The sequence below is a fragment of the Corythoichthys intestinalis genome, chromosome 7 (genome assembly GCF_030265065.1).
Source record: "Corythoichthys intestinalis isolate RoL2023-P3 chromosome 7, ASM3026506v1, whole genome shotgun sequence".
Classification (NCBI taxonomy): Eukaryota; Metazoa; Chordata; class Actinopteri; order Syngnathiformes; family Syngnathidae; genus Corythoichthys; species Corythoichthys intestinalis.
In genome coordinates, this window is record NC_080401.1 from 54,455,278 (window position 1) to 54,477,877 (window position 22,600).

The window sequence follows — 22,600 nt, forward strand, 5'->3', positions numbered from 1 at the left end:
TCTATTCGACAGTCACAATGAGAGAAACCTCCCACTTCATCGGGGATTAAACCATTTGCAGTCAGCAATCACTCGAGTGAGCTTCAAAGTTCAACGTGCGCACGGGGTCGGCAGCTGCGAGGCTCCACACAACTGTGTAGCGTCGCGAGGCGTCTCCCAACTGCCGAGTTCCTGTGTTGCCTTTTTCTTTAGTAGCAATAGTCAAAACATGTCATAACGGTAGGTGCGTGGTGCGCGATGATTGGTTAATTCAGAATAGCAGCAATTTGGGAAGTGAGTCAGCTCTAACTGCTTCCCCTTATTTGGTGTTGTTTCTCAAAACTGGATGCTTACTGTGAAACAGAAGTGAAACGTATTACAGCCCAACCTGGGGATTTTCCACAGAAAAACATCCTGAGTTATGATCTTGAAAACTAGCTATGGCTGGTACAAGAGGGAGGCATATCTTGATAAGGCAGTCAACGGGTCATTGTGGAAGTTCAAAGGAATATATGAAGCACACATATTTGGAACGAACGAACATGAATACACTCTCACATGCAAGCATATAGTTTCAGAACAGTTAATAATTGTGTTTTATAAGCATGAATAAAATATTCTTTCACAGCCCCCCCATGTTCTTAAAACCTAGTGACGCCCCTTTTTATGGGGGCGTCACACTTCTGCTGCGCTTTGGAGGGGAACAATCTTTCATAGGTAAAATTGCAAAAATCGGCATGTTTCAGTGACAGTGACAAAGCAAGCCAAGGCACATTTATTTGGAAAGCACAATTCAGCTCAAGGATATATGTGAAGTTATGTAAATACAGTATTGAAAATGTTCATATACAGTGCCTTGCAAAAGTTTTCGGCCCCCTTGAACCTTGCAACCTTTCGCCACATTTCAGGCTTCAAACATAAAGATATAAAATTTTAATTTTTTGTCAAGAATCAACAACAAGTGGGACACAATCGTGAAGTGGAACAACATTTATTGGATAATTTAAACTATTTTAACAAATAAAAAACTGAAAAGTAGGGCTTGCAATATTATTCGGCCCCCTTGCGTTAATACTTTGTAGCGCCACCTTTTGCTCCAATTACAGCTGCAAGTCGCTTGGGGTATGTTTTTATCAGTTTTGCACATTGAGAGACTGACATTCTTGCCCATTCTTCCTTGCAAAACAGCTCGAGCTCAGTGAGGTTGGATGGAGAGTGTTTGTGAACAGCAGTCTTCAGCTCTTTCCACAGATTCTCCATTGGATTCAGGTCTGGACTTTGACTTGGCCATTCTAACACCTGGATACGTTTATTTTTGAACCATTCCATTGTAGATTTGGCTTTACGTTTTGGATCATTGTCCTGTTGGAAGATAAATCTCCGTCCCAGTCTCAGGTCTTGTGCAGATACCAACAGGTTTTCTTCCAGAATGTTCCTGTATTTGGCTGCATCCATCTTCCCGTCAATTTTAACCATCTTCCCTGTCCCTGCTGAAGAAAAGCAGGCCCAAACCATGATGCTGCCACCACCATGTTTGACAGTGGGGATAGTGTGTTCAGGGTGATGAGCTGTGTTGCTTTTACGCCAAACATATCGTTTTGCATTTTGGCCAAAAAGTTCAATTTTGGTTTCATCTGACCAGAGCACCTTCTTCCACATGTTTGGTGTGTCTCCCAGGTGGCAAACTTTAAACAAGACTTTTTATGGATATCTTTGAGAAATTGCTTTCTTCTTGAGATGTTTAAAGCTTGGGAAATCTTTTTGTATCCAAATCCGGCTTTAAACTTCTCCACAACAGTATCTCAGACCTGCCTGGTGTGTTCCTTGGTTTTCATAATGCTCTCTGCACGTTAAACAGAACCCTGAGACTATCACAGAGCAGGTGCATTTATACGGAGACTTGATTACACACAGGTGGATTCTATTTATCATCATCGGTCATTTAGGACAACATTGGATCATTCAGAGATCCTCACTGAACTTCTGGAGTGAGTTTGCTGCACTGAAAGTAAAGGGGCCGAATAATATTGCATGCCCCACTTTTCAGTTTTTTATTTGTTAAAAAAGTTTAAATTATCCAATAAATGTTGTTCCACTTCACGATTGTGTCCCACTTGTTGTTGATTCTTGACAAAAAAATTAAATTTCATATCTTTAGGTTTGAAGCCTGAAATGTGGCGAAAGGTTGCAAGATTCAAGGGGGTCGAATACTTTTGCAAGGCACTGTATATTGAAATATATATGTGTTTTAACTTTTCCACTTGTGGTAATTAATGTTATATTGGACTAATTGACACATTCTAGCTAAAGAAAGGAATATGTGTCGATAGTGTTAAATTGGAGGAATACAGTTACACCACTAGAGGGCTCTATTTGCTAAAACTACATAGGATTGAGCGGTAGAAAAACCTGTCGAGAAGTTAGGATGAACACCAACGTTGATTAAAAGTTCGAACCAACGTCTCTAATTTAGAAAAATGTTTTATTAAAACGTTTAAAACGTTTAAAAGCCTTCCACTGGTTTTAAACCCTAATTTTCCTAGATTGCAACTCTAAATCTAGTTTGAGACCCTAATTTTCAAACTAATTGAAATCCTAAAATGCAAGTCTAAATCTAGTTGGAAAAGTATAATTTTAAAACTCTAAATCTATTTTATAACTCAAAACTTAATTTGAAATCCTATTAAAATTTTTATTTTGAGTTTAAAACCCTTTCACTGGTTTTAAACCCTAATTTTCCTAAAATCTAAATCTAGTTTGAAAGCCTAAATTTCTACCTGAGGCCTAGATTGAAACCAAGGGCGTACGCTTGCATAGGAAAGGTAGGGACATAACACTACCAACTTTTCAGGATGTTCAAATTGTCCACACCAACTTTTGAGCAACCGTATTTGCACTATATAATGACTTCAGTTATATAGGTAATTTAGATTGTCTTCCCATATGATGTATTTTCATTATGTTCACAACTACACTGTTGTACGATGCCACCTTAAGGTGCGTACGGCAGGATGAAAAAAGTCTTAAATAGCATTAGTTTGTGAATTAGAATCATATTTTGAGACAATTCCACTACATACAATTACTTGGCAAATCGCAGATGACGAGATATTAGTCTTTTAATTTAGTTTAGACACACCTACCATTATAGGGCTCTAGCGTCCCCAACAGGTGGATGACGTCGGCAGGGTCATGGTTTCATCTGATTTAGAATTCAACCCATCGAGTGGGAATTATTCAGAACGAGGAAAATGTGACGAAGAGAGCCGCAAAATGTCATTGTTTTAGTCTCTCTGCTCCAATATTTTTATAGGATATTCTTTTTATCGAAGTATTTTTCCCCAATTGCTAAATAAATGATATGGTCATGACAAGTAACAGTCTCGTGCTAAATGGAATATGAAATAATAAAAATGCATTTATTTAGTACGACATGGCAAAATGACTCCATAATGGTGAAAACTGTCGACTTCACCTTTACTGTCGCACCTCCCGAATGATATTTTATGCCACCGTAGTTAGTCAGGCTTTTGTCATTTCCCTGCCCCGGCTTTGGAGAATGTAAACAAACCAAGAGGCGTGACCGCTAGCCGCCATGCTAAGTCGAACCAATGAGGTCTTAAAAGTCTTGTTATCGCTTTTCGAAGCGAAAAATCACACAAAACTAGCCCGGATCATCTTACACGGCAGCGGGGTTGTCAATTGTCTTTGCCGATCGGCAACCCACCCGGCGGCGAGCAAGTTACAGCTCGTTCCCCTGCTACTACGGACAGGAGAGCTCGCCGGGGAAGCAGCTGGAGAGTACCGCCGGACAAACCGGCCGACGTCGGAGGAGCGCGTAGCTGCCACATGGTCATCACGAATATGGCGTAAAATAATGCTTAACTACACGGCGAAGACGTAAACAGAGATTGAAGTGCAGTAGTTGTGCAGCTAACATGGGAGGATGTGTCTGAGGAGAACTTTTCTACATGTCCGTCCATGATCAAACGTAAGTAAATAGTCCTTTATTTAAAGAAAATTTGTAGTGTTTACTTTGTAATCGCTGTATTCGCGGCCATTTTAACACTAAGTGCAATTTCTGATGGGGTGGAAATTTTGACAGAAGACCGGGCACACGAACAGGGCAATAAGCCGAGTATAGTGCTCTCCCGGCGGGGTGTGTGTGTGCCATTGTCGGTGGACAATCAGCCACAAAATGCAAGTCACCCCCGTATTAAAATGTGCGCTATGATCCCAGTATTTGACATAGTACAAAATACGATGTTTACTCACTTCCTTGTAAGTCCAATGGTCCCACAGTATTAGGGCTTGTTTTGGCCAATATCCGCGGTGAACGGGAACCTTTTGAAACGCAAAAAGGCTCACATGCCTCTCCCTGGTGCAGCAACAATTTTCTGCAGCCATTTGGCTGGCGTGATGTGAAAAATAAACGAATGAATCCGCAAAATCAGCTGAATTCGCAGGCTATCTGCATGCTATAAAGCAATGGCTGTGTTATGAGATGCTGACCCGGGTGACGTCACATTCGCATTCGTCCTAAACCCGAAACAGGAGCCGGAAGTCACTCATTTTCATGGCGCGGAATTCAAAAATTGAATATATAAAACAATCGCTTTCACACACATCCAAGCGGTCCATTTCATCCAGGAGCATAAAAAACCGCGTGAAATATGAAATAAACATGCTTTTTGGTGTCATACGCACTCTAAGGTTTTCATTACAATATTAAAGAAATAGAGGAATGTTCGTGTCATGTTTGTCCTCCTCAAGAAATTATATTAAAATTAAAAATACATGCGGCTCTAGAGCCACGGGTTGCCAAACCTACGGTGCCTTGCAAAAGTATTCGACCCCTTGAACCTTGCAACCTTTCGCCACATTTCAGGCTTCAAACATAAAGATATAAAATTTTAATTTTTTGTCAAGAATCAACAACAAGTGGGACACAATCGTGAAGTGGAACAAAATTTATTGGATAATTTAAACTTTTTTAACAAATAAAAAACTGAAAAGTGGGGCGTGCAATATTATTCGGCCCCCTTGCGTTAATACTTTGTAGCGCCACCTTTTGCTCCAATTACAGCTGCAAGTCGCTTGGGGTATGTTTCTATCAGTTTTGCACATCGAAAGACTGACATTCTTGCCCATTCTTCCTTTGCAAAACAGCTCGAGCTCAGTGAGGTTGGATGGAGAGTGTTTGTGAACAGCAGTCTTCAGCTCTTTAGTTTCCACAGATTCTCCATTGGATTCAGGTCTGGACTTTGACTTGGCCATTCTAACACCTGGATACGTTTATTTTTTAACCATTCCATTGTAGATTTGGCTTTATGTTTTGGATCCTTGTCCTGTTGGAAGATAAATCTCCGTCCCAGTCTCAGGTCTTGTGCAGATACCAACAGGTTTTCTTCCAGAATGTTCCTGTATTTGGCTGCATCCATCTTCCCGTCAATTTTAACCATCTTCCCTGTCCCTGCTGAAGAAAAGCAGGCCCAAACCATGATGCTGCCACCACCATGTTTGACAGTGGGGATGGTGTGTTCAGGGTGATGAGCTGTGTTGCTTTTACGCCAAACATATCGTTTTGCATTGTGGCCAAAAAGTTCAATTTTGGTTTCATCTGACCAGAGCACCTTCTTCCACATGTTTGGTGTGTCTTTTATGGATATCTTTGAGAAATGGCTTTCTTCTTGCCACTCTTCCATAAAGGCCAGATTTGTGCAGTGTACGACTGATTGTTGTCCTATGGACAGACTCTCCCACCTCAGCTGTAGATCTCTGCAGTTCATCCATTGTGATCATGGGCCTCTTGGCTGCATCTCTGATCAGTTTTCTCCTTGTTTGAGAAGAAAGTTTGGAAGGACGGCCGGGTCTTGGTAGATTTGCAGTGGTCTGATGCTCCTTCCATTTCAATATGATGGCTTGCACAGTGCTCCTTGAGATGTTTAAAGCTTGGGAAATCTTCTTGTATCCAAATCCGGCTTTAAACTTCTCCACAACAGTATCTCGGACCTGCCTGGTGTGTTCCTTGGTTTTCATAATGCTCTCTGCACTTTAAACAGAACCCTGTGACTATCACAGAGCAGGTGCATTTATACGGAGACTTGATTACACACAGGTGGATTCTATTTATCATCATCGGTCATTTAGGACAACATTGGCTCATTCAGAGATCCTCACTGAACTTCTGGAGTGAGTTTGCTGCACTGAAAGTAAAGGGGCCGAATAATATTGCACGCCCCACTTTTCAGTTTTTTATTTGTTAAAAAAGTTTAAATTATCCAATAAATGTTGTTCCACTTCACTTGTTGTTGATTCTTGACAAAAAACATTAAATTTCATATCTTTATGTTTGAAGCCTGAAATGTGGCGAAAGGTTGCAAGATTCAAGGGGGCCGAATACTTTTGCAAGGCACTGTATGTTTAAAACCCATCTTTAAAAACATCTATTTTGAAACCCAAAAGTTTGAATCATCCAAATGTTCTCAAAATGGCTGACAAGGACGCATTTGGAGTGCAGATTATGAACATCCTTGGAATTGGACTAAATTGCCCTTCGCGCTATTTTATGATTGGCATGCTTGCAGGCTGCAGACCTTCAAAGTGGACCCGGTTCAAGACTTTTACGAGGACCATTATCCCAGGTTTGACACCCGACGTGGACTGTGCCAACAAGGCAAACGTAAACCAATCAACACCATTAAAACAGACGAGTGCTTTGTGTGTATTATTGCCTTTACGGAGGCCGCGTTCCAAAAGTCAAAGGTAAGCCTTCTCTAAGGTTACGCTGGGGAAAACCTGCCGTTTAATGGGTAAGTCAATAAGTGACTAGTTACGGTGTTGGATGAGCTCCCCACTGTAGAGGCTAAGGTCAAGGTTTTATTAATTCGTTGACTGCCATCGACAGGGATAGACGTCCAATCCATTTGAAGTGTGAGGGTTGCCAACGTCTTGCTTCAAATGAATTGGACATCTACTAGTTATAAACTCTTTTCAATTCGCAGCAAAAGCATGAAAAGACCTTTCATTGCCCCTACCAAAATGGCTTCAGTGCGGCCATGTTGGCAGGGGCGCCATTCCCATTAAAGTCAATGCATTGATATTAAAATGAAGTCATCACTGTCTTTCTTAACCGGCTTTTAAAAGATTATTTCATCACTGCCAAAGCATCTTATTCGGTGGCTGCCATTTACAGCGCTAGACGTCCAACCCATTTGAAGTGGGAAGGGCGGTATTGCAAGAATAAACGTTTATTGGTATTGAACTCATTGCCTGCCATAGACGGCGCAGACGTCCAATCCAATTGGACATCCAATATTTTTACTATTATATAACTGTCATCTAGAAAATTCAACTTTATTCTCATTATTTTAATTTAATTAAAACATTTTTTTTGAAAAGTTACAAATGTAATTTTCTAAAAATTCTTCAAAATATGCACATTTCTTTCTAAAAAATGACACATCCTCCCAAAAATTCCCCCGAAATATTTTTTTTTCTTGTATTTTTACTTTTATCATATTACACTGCCATTGACGGCGATAGACGTCAAATCAATTTGAACTGGAAAAAAATGTAAAACTCTCTTTTCTTCAGATTACAACTGTAATCTAAATAAAAAAAATACATATTATCATAGGTATATATATGTGTGTGTATATATATATATATATATATATATATATATATATATATATATATATATATATATATATATATATATATATATATATATATATTAGGGGTGTCAAACGATTACAATTTTTAATCGAGTTAATTACAGCTTAAAAAGTAATTAATCGTAATTAATCGCAATTAATCGCAATTCAAACCATCTATAAAATATGCCATATTTTTCTGTAAATTAATGTTGGAATGGAAAGATAAGACACAAGATGGATATATACATTCAACATACGATACATAGGTACTGTATTTGTTTATTATAACAATAAATCAACAAGGATGACCATTATTAACATTCTGTTAGTGATCCATGGATAGAAAGACTTGTAGTTCTTAAAAGATAAATGTTAGTACATGTTATAGAAGTTTTATATTAAAAACCCTCTTAATGTTTTCGTTTGAATAAAAATTTGTAAAATTTTCAATCAAAAAATTAACTAGTAGCCCTCCATTGTTGAGGTAATTAATTACTTACACAATGCCCATGGGTACTGAAACCTATAAAATCAGTCGCACCCAAGCGCCAGCAGAGGGCGACAAAAACACAACAAGTACACATTTCACTGTGCTGTCATTTTAATCTGTTTGATCAGGGCATTTGTGCGTTAATTGCGTCAAATATTTTAACGTGATTAATTCAAAAAATTGCCGCCCGTTAACGCGATAATTTTGACAGCCCTAATATACATACATACATACATATACATACATATACATATATATATATATATATAAAATAAACAAATTTAAAATATAAAAAATATACAACTTTTATTCAGAAAAATTACTAATGTAATGTAAATTTACATTTTTTCTAGGGCTGTCAAAATTATCGCGTTAACGGGCGTTAATTTTTTAAATTAATCACGTTAAAATATTTGACGCAATTAACGCAGATGCCCCGCGCAGGGAGTTTTAAATGACAGTACACATTGAAACACTCACTTGTTGTGTTTTATGGAGTTTTGCCGCCCTCTGCTGGCGCTTGGGTGCGACTGATTTTATAGGCATCCATGAGCATTGAGTAAGTAATTATTGACATCAACAATGGCGGGGGTCGAGTTCGGTGGTGGGAGGATCTCATCTCTGCTTTTTGCGGATGATGTGGTCCTTCTGGCTCCATCAAACAGCGACCTCCAGCTCTCGCTGGAACAGTTCACAGCCGAGTGTGAAGCGGCTGGGATGAGAATCAGCACCTCCAAGTCTGAGGCCATGGTTCTCAGCCGGAAAAGGGTGGATTGCTCGCTCCAGGTCGGGGGTGAGTTCCTGCCCCAGGTGGAGGAGTTTAAGTATCTCGGGATCTTGTTCACGAGTGAGGGTAGGTCGGAACGTGAGATTGACAGGCGAATTGGGGCAGCATCAGCAGTGTTGCGGGCGCTTAACCAGTCTCTCGTGGTGAAGAGGGAGCTGAGCCGGAAGGCGAAGCTCTCGATTTACCGGTCAATCTACATTCCTACCCTCACCTATGGCCATGAAATTTGGGTAATGACCGAAAGAACAAGATTGCGGATACAAGCGGCTGAAATGAGTTTCCTTCGGAGAGTGGCCGGGCTCAGCCTTCGAGATAGGGTTAGGAGCTCGGTCATCCGGGAGGGACTCGGAGTAGAGCCGCTGCTCCTTCATGTCGAGAGGAGCCAGTTGAGGTGGTTTGGACATCTGGTTAGGATGCCCCCTGGACGCCTCCCTCGGGAGGTGTTTCAGGCATGTCCAACTGGGAGGAGACCCCGGGGCCGACCCAGGACACGCTGGAAGGATTATATCTCTCGGCTTGCCTGGGAACGCCTTGGGATTCTCCCAGATGAGCTGGTGGAAGTGGCTGGGGAGAGGGCTGGCTGGGCCTCTTTGCTGAGGCTGCTGCCCCCGCGACCCGGATTCGGATAAGCGGGAGACGACGAACGAACGAACGAACGAACGAACGAACAATGGCGGGCTACTAGTTTATTTTTTTATTGAAAATTTTACAAATTTTATTAAAACGAAAACATTAAGAGGGGTTTTAATATAAAATTTCTCAAACTTTTACTAACATTTTTCTATTAAGAACTACAAGTCTTTCTATACATGGATCGCTTTAACAGAATGTTAATAATGTTAATGCCATCTTGTTGATTTATTGTTATAATAAACAAATAGTCCTTATGTACCTTATGTTGAATGTATATATCCATCTTGTGTCTTATCTTTCCATTCCAACAATAATTTACAGAAAAATATGGCATATTTTATAGATGGTTTGAATTGCGATTAATTGCGATTAATTACGATTAATTAATTTTTAAGCTGTAATTAACTCGATTAAAAATTTTAATCGTTTGACAGCCCTAATTTTTCCCCCTCAAAATATACAAATTTATTCCCAAAATAAATCATAATGTGACACTCATACACGGAGTGTAAGGGGGGGCCTGGTGGCGGAAAAGTGTCATTGCACGTAATTGACTTCCCTATATATGATTCTAAAATTAGTTTTCCGGGCAAGTTTTTCGGTAAAATATTGTCTATAAAAGTTGTAAAGCAATGAAAAAAAAACAACAAAAATGAATGAAATGAACAGAAAAAGATATTTTCATAATGGTCCAAAACTATTTTTGAACAGATTATGTGACTAGCGCCTTCAACGGTCATTTGCTTTTACTTAGCCAAAACCACCCGAGGACTGAAGAGGCAAGATGGATATACATAATTTTTCAAACCTAAGCTTTCAAAAGGGACAACAACTACTGAGCAAGAACCACTGATTGAAAATGTGGACCATGAAACGCCAGAGACCACCGACAAAATGGTGAGCCGAGTTTCAATTTGCCCCACTAAAGTCGCTAATTGTACAAAAGCCACCACCGGTGTCTTGCCAATGTAGTTACCCCTGTCAAAAATTGTATCTCCTGCCCGCGGGAGCGCACACAGACACATTTGTTATATGTTATGTCGACTTAAACAATTAATTGAAGCCAGAAAAGGACCACAGTTAGATATTTTGGACATCGGCGTTTATTAAACTGGAGAAACTCCATACAAGACTTGAATTACAGTAATAACAGTTATTAAGATCATTTATAAGGTCATCCTATGAGTAAAACAGTAAAACATTGCCTTTGTTGTATGTTCAGTATGTATGTTATGTTATACAACAGAAAAAAAAATATTATTATTTTTTTGATGGATGGGCCATGTTTTAAAAACTCATAGATAACTATATCAACAAAACATGGAAATCAAGCAAATCACTGCAGCGCAGTGGCTCCGCCCAGAGGATACTTTTTTTTTTTAACCTGTCCTGTTCAGCTGTTTGACACGGAGAATGGAAGTCTACCGTAAGTGTCCGGTTGGTCTGAACAGTTTTAATGGTTCACAGTGAGAGTATGACATAGTCCCATTGTGATCATTCAACATACCTCATATATATAATGACAAAGCAGCGAACAGGTAGGGGTTATGGGGTAACAGAAGAAAAGAAAAGAAACACAAGAAAAGAAGGAATACAAATACAAACAACAACAAGAAATACATTGAACGCCTACACTAACTATGAATGTGTTGGTGCTATCGTCAGCTAGATTGACACCATGTGGGGGGCCTGTTGACCCGGGAAAGAAGGCGGGGGGAGTATATGGGATAGTGATTGGAAGGGATGGAGTGTACACAAATCAGCTCTGTGATCTAGAAACCAGTAATCGTGTGAATCCCTTGCGAGTGTAAGCCCGTCGGCAACCGACCCTACGCCGTCCCATCACCAATCCCTACCCGAGTGCGCCCAGTCACATCCAGTCGGACGTGAACCCTACCAAAAACACGGCAGCCACGCAGACGGGCCGAGATGCTGAGCGGGCTCCACCCCAGGACCACAGCCCCCACCCAGCCTGCCTGGGGAGGGAGGGGGGCAGTACAACCAATCCGTCCTCCCGCAACCCAGCAAAGGAGCCATCGTCACAGCCCCGGGATTCAGGGTGGTCCCCCGGGCCACCCGCGTCCATTAACGGCCCACCAAGCCCAGGGCAGGGCAGGATCCCCCGCCGGAGAAGGCGACATCCAGCTGACACACCGGCGTCCAGCCAGCGACCCGCGACGGAGCGCAGGGCGGATACCCTGGCAGAGTAGAGAGGGGAAGGCGGAAGCAGGAGAATGCCGAGGACGTCGCCCCGACCTCGTGGATACTCCGAGGGGATACGATTTTTGACGGGGGCAACTACATTGTCACGGCACAGGCAGGCCTACCACTTTCAAAGGATAAGGATCTTGTTGAAAAGTATAGCTGTCCTTAGCAGCCTGATTTAGAATTCCCCTCAAGAATAATAGGAAACAAAAAAAAAAAACGCTAGTTTTCAAACTATAGTTATAAATATTTTTGTAAGTTAATTTAATTGTTGACACTTCGTTTCGGGGTCATCAACATGTTGTGCCCCCCGCCTGAAAAGTCCAACTCGGTGACGTCAAATCAAACTTTTCCCCTGATGTTTTCCTCCAAATTTTACTGTTATCTGAAAAGATCTATGCAACTTGCAACTTGTATGCAAGAAATACAACTATATTATAAACCTAAAAATAAAACAGCTTTTTTTAAATTGAAGAATACAATCTGTTAAAAGAAAATTACCGTAATTTCCGGACTACAAGCAGCTACTTTTTTCCCTCATTTTGGGTCCTGCAGCGTGTGCAATGATGCGGCCAATTTGTGTATTTTTCTGACGGCCGCCAGGGGCGCTCGAGCATGGAATGTGCGAGTGAGACACGTGGAATATATGTGTGGAGGAAGACGCTAATTTGCACTATTACTGGTAGTTTAACTTTGTGCGTTGTGCATCCGCCTTTGTGCACGAGTAGAATTGGCATACCTGCATCATGGAAAATGCTCGAAGAAATTAAATTGGCCATCCGAGTTGTATGGGAAGCTTTAATGACGAGCGGCGAGAGATCGTTTGCCAAGACTCGCCGCATGCAAAGAGCAGCTTTTGCACAGGTTTGCCGGGGGAGCCTGGCAGCATGAAGCGCTGTGAAAGAGTCCGCCATCACCAACTGGTTTCGAAGGGGCCATTCTGCTGCGTGACGAGGACAACACGGGCTAGGAGTGAATTTGCCTCATTATGGTAGACATTGAAGGCGACAGCGAAGGAGAGACGCGAGGAGTAGGTGCGTGGCGAAGTGCATCTGAGCGTCTTCATATCCGACACTGAGGGTGAAGACTTCCATGGTTTGAATGCACAGGAGGTGCACAGATGAAGATTGCTAACAAATACTTTTATGTTTTTATTAACCAGCACAATTCGTGCTGCACCGCCATGCTGATGCTATGTAACTTCCGTGCCGCTGCTATATAACTGTCGTGTTTGCCGGTGCTGTTTGGAATGAAAAGTTAAGGTGTGTTATTAAAATTTTGAAAACTGTATATTTCTTTGTCAATGTCTCTTGTTACTAAGTGGGCACACGCGGCTTATAGGCAGGAGAGGCTTATGTATGTACAAAATGGTTTTTCCTTTAAAAATGTACTGGGTGAGGCTTGTAATCAGGGGCGCCCAATAGTCCAGAAATTACGGTATGTACTGTATATTTTTTAAACAATATTTTGACTTTAATCAAGTTTCTGTGCCATTAACAACGATAAACCTTCCAATCCATTTGAACTGAGATTAGACGTCTATCGCCTTTAATTGCCTTTAATGAGTTAATATGGCTTTTTGTACCTTTGTCAGTACATAGTAATAAACATATTTTATGCGTAAAACATTTTTGTTCGGCTTTGTCAAAAATTGTGTCGCGGAGACATCATATCGAGTTGGGCTCTGTCTAATTCCTGGATGATTTAATGCAGGGGTGTCCAAACTTTTTGCAAAGGGGGCCAGATTTGGTGTAGCTAAAATGTGGGGGGCTGACCTTGGCTGACGTCCTTCACGTAGAACAATATATTTAAGCAAATTCTAGCCAGCTATTCTGTGTGTCACATTTGCTTTATCATTATTTTTTATTATTAAATTTCAACAAACTCGCAACCAGCCTTTGTGGCGTTCTCTTTCGATTCTCGGGCTCCTGCGAAATACTGCTGCCGTGAAATCAAACTAGCTTCAAGTTGCTTTAATTTCTCGCTACGTATCTTCTCTGTAATCTTGTCGTACATGTCAGCGTGTCTTGTTTGGTAATATCGCCTCACATTGAACTCTTTAAAAACAGCGACTGTCTCTTTGTAAATGAGGCAGACATACAGTGCCTTGCAAAAGTATTCGGCCCCCTTGAACCTTGCAACCTTTCGCCACATTATTGATTATTATTATTATTATTACATTATTGATTTTATGACAGAGGCCGGGGGCCGGATGAAATTTGATCAGGGGCCGCATTTGGCCCCCAGGCCGGACTTTGGACATGCCTGATTTAATGCTTTGAGTCTCCTCTTGTATGTTACAGCTGGACTTTACAGGTCTAAAGTCCATTTGGCAAAGAATGCTGGCACATTTTCCATTACTATACTGCCACGACACTATAAAAGAGGTCATAATATATGCTTTTAAAACTCGATAACTTTTGCTTCAACCCAGTGAACCCTGTTTTATTTATTTATTTTTTGTTATAGGTGACAGATTTCAGCCACTGTTTTTTTTTAATTGCCAGGCAACTCCCAGATGAATCATTAACGTTTTTTCACACCATTTATGCCAGATGAAACAAGCAATGTTTACGCTGGCGCGATCCCGAACCCGTAAACGGAGTACTAATGAGTAATAAACGTGTGAGGACACGCTTGTGTGAGTGTGCCAAATGGGTCTTTTAATTACAAAATACTTGCTTTTAATGATGATGGTTTCATTTTGACATTAGGAAAGTTAAAATATGTTGAAAGTGTAAATTGACTTTTATTATATTTAAAAAAAAAACAAAAAAAACAACAAAAACCATAGTTTGACCTTTTATACTATGGGTGGGAACCTCTGGGTATCTACCATGAAATGAAAATGATCATATCTCCGGTTTTACTGGGTTCCGTGGGTTAAAATCCACGCTTTCGAGGAGAGATAGTAGATAATATCGGCTATCCGATAACGTCAGCCAATAAAAGCATTCAAAATAATATCGGAAAATATTGTTATCCGTTTTGCACCAGTATGTTTATGCTAGGTTATAAAGTAATGTACAAGCCTCTGCCCTTTGTCCATGGGGTGGTCACGGCATAGCACAGCAGCTGTGTTTAGAGTGACCACTAGATGTCTCCAAAACTAAGTTGCTTAGGATTTGTTAACTGAGGGAATGGCCCTAATCACTCATGGTGCACAAATGAAATAAACAATGAAAAATAACGAAATACTAGGCCTGCAAGCAGGACTGAACGGGCACTCGAACTTTGGCACAACTCAGACGGCACGCAGGTCAGGGTGGTGGCAGATCGTTTCCCACTCATCATCTCCTGAGAACCTAACTTGCGTGGAACTCACGTCTTTTTCTGGGATTAGAAATACATTCACACACCTAGGTGAAAAAGCCCCTTTTGAAGAGAGTCCTACAAAAAAGGAGGCGCTAAAATGAATCTTCTAATTGGGCCAATTCCACCAAGTGTGCCAAATGTTGTGGGACTATAAAATGCCTAAATTCCTGAAAAAATCGACTTCCTTTTAATGGCAAGCAAAGGGTTGTCATGGCAACAGACGTGTGTACATAGGCCTTAAATTGTAGTCTTACAAAAGGTCTTGAAACTAAAATGACCAACTTGAAAAGAACTGGACATGTATAAGTAAAACGAGTGACTTTCTATTGCCACTAGTTGGCGGTGTAGAGTTGATGCAAATGACCCCTACAGGACCCTTCAGGGTACGACTCTCACCAAGCAGGGGAAGTTTGGCACAGATATGTTGTATGTTTGCCAAGTTATGACTGTTCAGAATTTGTGGTAAGACAAAATGGCGAAGGTCATTTTCACTTTCCTGTTGGACCACTCCACTTCAACGAAACCTCAACATTTTTCATCAGGCACCTGAAAACATGTCTTAAGGCTTCCCTGAAACAGGTTTGAGATGAATTGATTTTTTTTTCCTTCCAGGAGTAGCCGGTCTCGTAAAGAAGGCAGTTTCCTGTTCCAAGCAGGGGGCTCAAGGCCTAATAGGTAATATTTCAATGCAGTCCTGTTCAGGCTTGGATACCTCACATACTGTACATGCCAGATATGAAATAGATAGAACGTTGTATGAGGGAGTTATTAGTCATTTTCTGAATTTGGTGTTTTGCCGAAAAAATGGCTGACTTTGGCAGCCCGCCCATGTCAGGCCCGTGAATGAAAACACACCGTTTTGATAACTTAAGATTTTATATGTCTCATGAACAGTCTCGCCAATTTTGAGGAGGATCCAACTTATTCCCTAGGCGCCAAGGTCTCAAATGTGCACCCTGTAAATCGATAAAAAATTCACATTCAACTCATAATACCCGATTTCCTGTCGGGTTTGGAATATGGGTGCAAAAAACTTTTTAGAGCAGTTTTGTACAACGTATCGACTCCACAGATTTCATCACTCTACGTTGGAAAAAAAACTAAATGAAGAGGCCTATTTGAAAAATTCGGGGGGGGCGCCACTGAGCCATTTTGTTACATTTTTTTTTTCGCAACTTTGCAAAATTATCGAAATTTACACAAAGCTGTATGTACTAGTATTTGCAAATTTTGGTGAGTTTTCGAGCATGTTCAAGCCTCCAAATTGGCCATTTTCATTTGCCCAGGAGAAGAAATAATAATCCTTTGCATTACAATAGGGCTCTCACACACTTAGTGCTCGGGCCCTACCAAAACTCATTACATATAACTGCTGCATCACCAGAAAGAAATAGTCATTAAGAAAAGTAATGAAACACATAATTATAAACGAAAAATCTGTGCAAAAGCTCAGCAAAATGCATTTTGGCAATTGTCATTACATTGGCATATCCTATGATGGCCTGCCTGTATTTGTAATGCTTTGGTTTCTTCCGTGTGGCCACGGGGGCGCTGGCTTCATCAGAAATCTGATTGGCTACCCCAGGTGCCCCTCCTGGATAATCCACATGAGAAAAGCCAGTTGCATTTTGAATTCTGTGACTGCTAGGTTCTTCCTCTACAGTAGATGGCGCAATGCAGGCTATCACAAAGCTTTGCAACCCACTTTACAATTGAAGACAGCTCGTTCTGTGAGATGAATCTTCCGTGAAGAATTGAATTTTCACCCCTATAAATTAGCTAAAGTGCAGGAACTTAATCCACGCGATTTTATTGCTTGTAAAAATTCATGTGAGGCGCTTTTGGGCTTGCCTGACGACACACTTATTTTCTTCAGTGATGAGGCTCACTTCCATCTTTCGGTATCTGTTAATAAGCAAAATATGCGCTAATGGAGTCCTGAAAACCCCAGAGAACTTTATCAACGAGGAGACAACCCAAGTGCAGATGCGTTTTTGCGGGCAGACCGTCAGGGAGATCTCAAAAGAGATTGTGTCACCGCGTCAATGTTTTGGGGTGTCCTTGTTGTTCATGTGAGGCCAGGTCTCTTTTTATTTTACATCACCCGTTTCCCATGACCACTGAGGGCAATATTGAAATGTCTACAATATGCACATTGCGTTGCGACGATTGAGTGACTGCTTGAAAAAATGCCTCAACAGCGAAAGCGCGTTCCAACTTCGTTCACTCCATGATGCACCCTGGGGTTCCTGAAAAATAAACAAAAAATTAATAATGCACGTTAAGAACCAAACTTTAAGCCCCACCTTCTTAAATATGTCCATCCCTACCATCCTTAGAGCAACCATCGCTTCAGGGCGCCAAATTTAAATAAGCAAGTTGCTCTGCCCCACCCGATATATTCATAATAATGCATATATGTATATATATTTATATGTATTTCCACACTATAAGGCACATTTAAAAGCCTTCAATTTTCTAAAAAGCTGACAGTGCACTTAACACTGCTGGCCAAAAGTATAGGAACCCCTGCAATTCTATGCTCAATTTCTCCCAGAAAATGATAGCTATTACAAATGCTTTGGTAGTAATATCTTCATTTATTTTGCTGGCAATGAAAAAACACAAAAGAGAATGAAAAAAAAATTAAATCATGGTCATTTTACACAAAACTCCAAAAATGGGCCAGACAAAAGTATTGGCACCCTCAGCCTCAGTACAACCTTTAGACAAAATAACTGCGAACAACCGCTTCCGGTATCAATCAGTGAGTTTCTTACAATGTTCTGCTGGAATTTTAGACCATTCTTCTTTGGCCAACTGCTCCAGGTCTCTGAGATTTGAATGGTGCCTTCTCCAAACTGCCATTTTCAGATCTATGCACAAGTGCTCTATGGGATTCAGGTTTGGACTCATTGTTAGCCACTTTAGAAGTCTCCAGTGCTTTCTCGCAAACCATTTTCTAGTGCTTTTTGAAGTGTGTTTTGGGTCATTCTCCTGCTGGTACACCCATGACCTCTGAGGGAGACCCAGCTTTCTCACACTGGGCCCTAGATTATGCTGCAAATTTTTTTGGTAAGTCTTCAGACACCATAATGCCATGAACACGGTCAAGCAGTCCAGTGCCAGAAGCAGCAAAGAAACCCCAAAACATCAGGGAACCTCTGCCATGTTTGACTGTGGGCACCCTTTAAACTCTATGTTGATACCTTTTCCCAAAAAACCTTACTTTTGTCTCATCTGACCAGAAAACATTCTTCCAAAACGTTTTTGGCTTTCTCAGGTAAGTTTTGGCAAACTTCAACCTGGCTTTTGTATGTCTCTGGGTCAAAAGTGGGGTCTTCCTGCCATAGAGTCCCTTTTTCATTCAGACGCCGACGGACAGTACAGGTTGACACTGTTGTACCTTTGTACTGCAGGACAGCTTGAACTTGTTTGGATGTTAGTCGAGGTTCTTTATCCACCATCCGAACAATCTTTCATTTAAATCCTTCGTTAATTTTTCTTTTCCGTCCACATCTAGGGAGGTTAGCCACGGTGCCATGGCCTTTACACTTACTGATGACACTGCGCACGGTAGACACAGGAACATTCAGGTCTTTGGAGATTGCCCATACTTCCTCACAACTTTGCTTCTTAAGTCCTCAGATAGTTCTTTGGTCTTCTTTATTTTCTTCATTCTCAATGTGGTACACAGAAGGACACAGGACAGAGGTTGAGTTAACTTTAATCCATTTTAACGGGCAGCACGTGTGATTTAGTTATTGCGACCACCTGTTTTGTGCCACAGATAAGTAACAGATGCTGTCAATTACACAAATTAGAGAAGCATCACATGATTTTTCAAAGGGTGCCAATACTTTTGTCTGGCCCATTTTTGGAGTTTTGTGCAAAATGATCATAATTCAATGTTTTTTCCAATTCTCTTTTGTGTTTTTTCATTGCAAGTAAAATAAATGAAGATATTACTACCAAAGCATTTGTAATTGCAAACAAAATTTTCTGGGAGAAATTAAGCATTATCTGACAGAATTGCAGGGGTGCCAATACTTTTGGCCAGCAGTGTACAATCCAATGCGCATTATATGTCGATCAGTATTGGTTAGTCATGGCATGACATTCCATTTAGCACAGCACCATCTAGTGGATATATAACACAACCCCAACCACTACTACTATTACTACTACTACTGCGCCTTATAATGCCCTATATATAAAACAGTTTTAAACTAGGCCATTCATTGAAATAGTGCCTTATACGCTGATGCGCCTTATAGTGCGGGAAACACGGGCCGTGATTGGTTGCTTGATATAATTTTTTTAATTTTAAGATTTAATCTCCTTTATTTGCTGCTTAGAATAAGTGATTTTTGCTTATGTTACACAAAATGTTACTTAAGAGTTTAAAGCCTGTTTTTTTTTAGAGATTAAATATACAAATTTATTGCTTGAAATAAGTCAGTTAAGCTTATTTTCATCTTAATTGAAGCCAGCTGTTTTTCTTATTTCAAGAAATCTAAGAGTAAAATTTATTTGAAGCAGTGGCGGATAATTTCACTTATTTCTAGTAGATTTACAATGAAAATAAGGGAATTTAACTAGTTTTAAGGAAGTGTGTGTTTGCAGTGCCCTTCTGGAAATATATTAAAACATGGAATACTGCATCTGGTCAAGCTTTGAAGTGAATTGATATTCCAGAATATCTGACATACTTTTCGAAAACAAAACCAATTTGGACACCCGCCGCGTACAATTCCAACCTCCCATGAGGTTATCACGGGCAAAGATGTAGGCGTGTGTGTGCACGTGTGCGTATGGGAGTGTGCTGACCTTTGCACCCAGTTGGAGAGAGTGTGTGTGAAGAGCCTATAAAAAACCAACCGCTCCGCTCTTCTTGTAGTAGCAGGTGTTCCAGGTGCTGCTTCCCTACCTTGGAGGTCAGACCCAAGCGGCGGGGTCTCATAATAAGAACACACAGAACAGCAGAGGGAAGAATAACTCACTCCATTCATTTATAAAGACATTCATATCCAGGTGAGTGCACTCGTTTGTGATGATTTGGAGCTTGAAAAGCCAAAATATGAACTTTGCCACAATGCAAAAGAACACTGTCTCTGCAATTCTGCAGTTTGGGTTCGTTATTTTTTAGCTCCACTGAGAAGCGGTTTTGTCAGCGATCCAATAACCTCAGGCATGTGTGTGTAAGCTCTGTGTAACATGAAACGTAAAAGCATAAAAAAAGTGCCGGATACGGCACAAGAACAAAAATCTATGTCATTATTTGATCATAGTTAATAAACACTTGTGCAGTAACTTGCCAAAAATATTTGCTTACCTAACATGACTCATGTATGAGCTTGTTTGACATCTGATTTTTAACTCATTCACTGCCATTTATGATATTGAGAAAATGCTTAATTGGAGCATGCCTTAAAAATAATAGTGTTGCACCCAATGGCGGAACAAACGTGAACAGGGCCTGGGGGTGGTGAGCATAAAGAGGACCCCCTGAGTGGGTCGTCCGACGGGGACCGAGGTTGTTAGTAGAGATTTCCCGATCGAGCGGGACGTCATTTTCAAAGTATCGGAATTGGCAAAAAAATATCGGACACACCTTTTTTAAATATATATATATATATATTTTAGGGGTGTCAAACGATTAAAAATTTTAATCGAATTAATTACAGCTTAAAAATTAATTAATCGTTATTAATTGCAATTAATCGCAATTCAAACCATCTATAAAATATGCCATATTTTTCTGTAAATTAATGTTGGAATGGAAAGATAAGATACAAGATGGATATATAAATTCAACATACGGTACATATGTACTGTATTTGTTTATTACAACAATAAATCAACAAGATGGCATTACCATTATTAATATTCTGTTAAAGCGATCCATGGATAGAAAGACTTGTAGTTCTTAAAAGGTAAATGTTAGTACAAGTTATAGAAATTTTATATTAAAACCCCTCTTAATGTTTTCGTTTTAATAAAATTCGTAAAATTTTCAGTCAAAAAATAAACTAGTAGCCCGCCATTGTTGATGTCAATAATTACACAATGCTCATGGGTGCTGAAGCCTATAAAATCAGTCGCACCCAAGCGCCAGCAGAGGGCGACAAAACTCCGAAAAACACAACAAGTACACGTTTCACTGTGCTATCATTTTAATCTGTTTGAGCGGGGCATTTGTGCGTTAATTGCGTCAAATATTTTAACATGATTAATTAAAAAAATTAATTACCGCCCGTTAACGCGATAATTTTGACAGCCCTAATATTTTTTAATTAAATCGTTTTCTAATTGTATTTAACGTTACAGACATAATATGTTACACTCATCCAGAGTCTTTAGTTAAGGCTTAAGGTAGGGTTATCAAATTTATCCCATTAACGGCGGTAATTATTTAAAAAAAAAAAATTATCACGTTAAAATATTTAACGCAATTTAACGCTGCACGACCCACTCACGCATTGTTGCGTTCAATCTGTAATGGCGCCGTTTTACCTATATATAGAGCTAAAAGGCAGCGTAAAATGAGTAGAGTGAATTTTGGCAGCCTTTGGAACCTTTTTTTTAATTGGCTAAAGCCTCACAATCCCTCTCCCTACGATTAGAAATATCGTGGGAAGCAATGTGGGGAAGAAAGGTAGTCATTGATCTTTTTCTTAACGCCCTATGTTATTTCCCAACGCAGGGAAGATATATCAATTGGTACCACGACGCACAGTCATGGTTGCACTTCCCATCATGTATTTGGGCAGACCAGTTAAATGGCTACAGTATCATTTACTGAAAGCTCAACAAATACACTAGAGGGCAATATTTAGTCACAATATACAAAGTCACATTTATCCTTTAAGAATTACAAGTCTTTCTATCCGTGGATATCTCTCACAGAAAGAATGTTAATAATGTAAATGCCATCTTGAGGATTTATTGTCATAATAAACAAATACAGTACTTATGTACTGTATGTTGAATGTATATATTCGTCCGAGTTTTATTTATTTATTTTTCTTAATGCATTGCCAAAATGTATATGATCGGGAAAAATTATCGGGACTGATTGGAATTGAATCGGGAGCAAAAAAAAAAGCAATCGGATCGGGAAATATCGGGATCGGCAGATACTCAAACTAAAACGATCGGATCGGGAGCAAAAAAACATGATCGGCACAAACAGGATTTGTCTGAAAGTAAACGACGACAATTTATTACAAGTAGATTCCACAAAGTTCCTGGGAGTCTTCATTGATAAGTCTCTCAATTTCAAATGCCATATAGAACACCTTATATCTACACTATCCAAATATGTTGGACTATTCTTCAAAATAAGACACCATCTCCTTTTAACCGCACTTCTTACCTTGTACAAAACCTTGTTTGAGCCCCATATCAACTACTGTAACATCATATGGTGCAACACGTTCCCCAGTCACCTAAAGAAATTAGAAACCCTACAAAAGAAGATGGTACGGGCCATGTCCTGGGCTAGTTTCAATGCTCCCACCTACTCCT

The 22,600-nt window shown here is 40.2% G+C and overlaps 2 protein-coding genes across 2 annotated transcripts in view; both read left to right on the forward strand.

The window, feature by feature from the left end:
• Nucleotides 1–8,752: 8,752 nt before the first annotated feature.
• The window catches only part of LOC130918404 (uncharacterized), a 29,434-nt gene continuing 15,586 nt past the window's right edge, over nt 8,753–22,600 (forward strand). The window contains exon 1 of the mRNA XM_057840084.1: nt 8,753–9,313. Within this exon, the coding sequence (XP_057696067.1) occupies nt 8,848–9,313 (466 nt within the window). The 5' untranslated portion in view covers nt 8,753–8,847. The remainder of the gene's footprint in view (nt 9,314–22,600) is intronic.
• The window catches only part of LOC130919491 (sodium-dependent phosphate transport protein 2B-like), a 46,591-nt gene continuing 43,954 nt past the window's right edge, over nt 19,964–22,600 (forward strand). The window contains exon 1 of the mRNA XM_057842249.1: nt 19,964–20,104. The gene's annotated coding sequence lies outside the window, so the exon portion shown is untranslated. The remainder of the gene's footprint in view (nt 20,105–22,600) is intronic.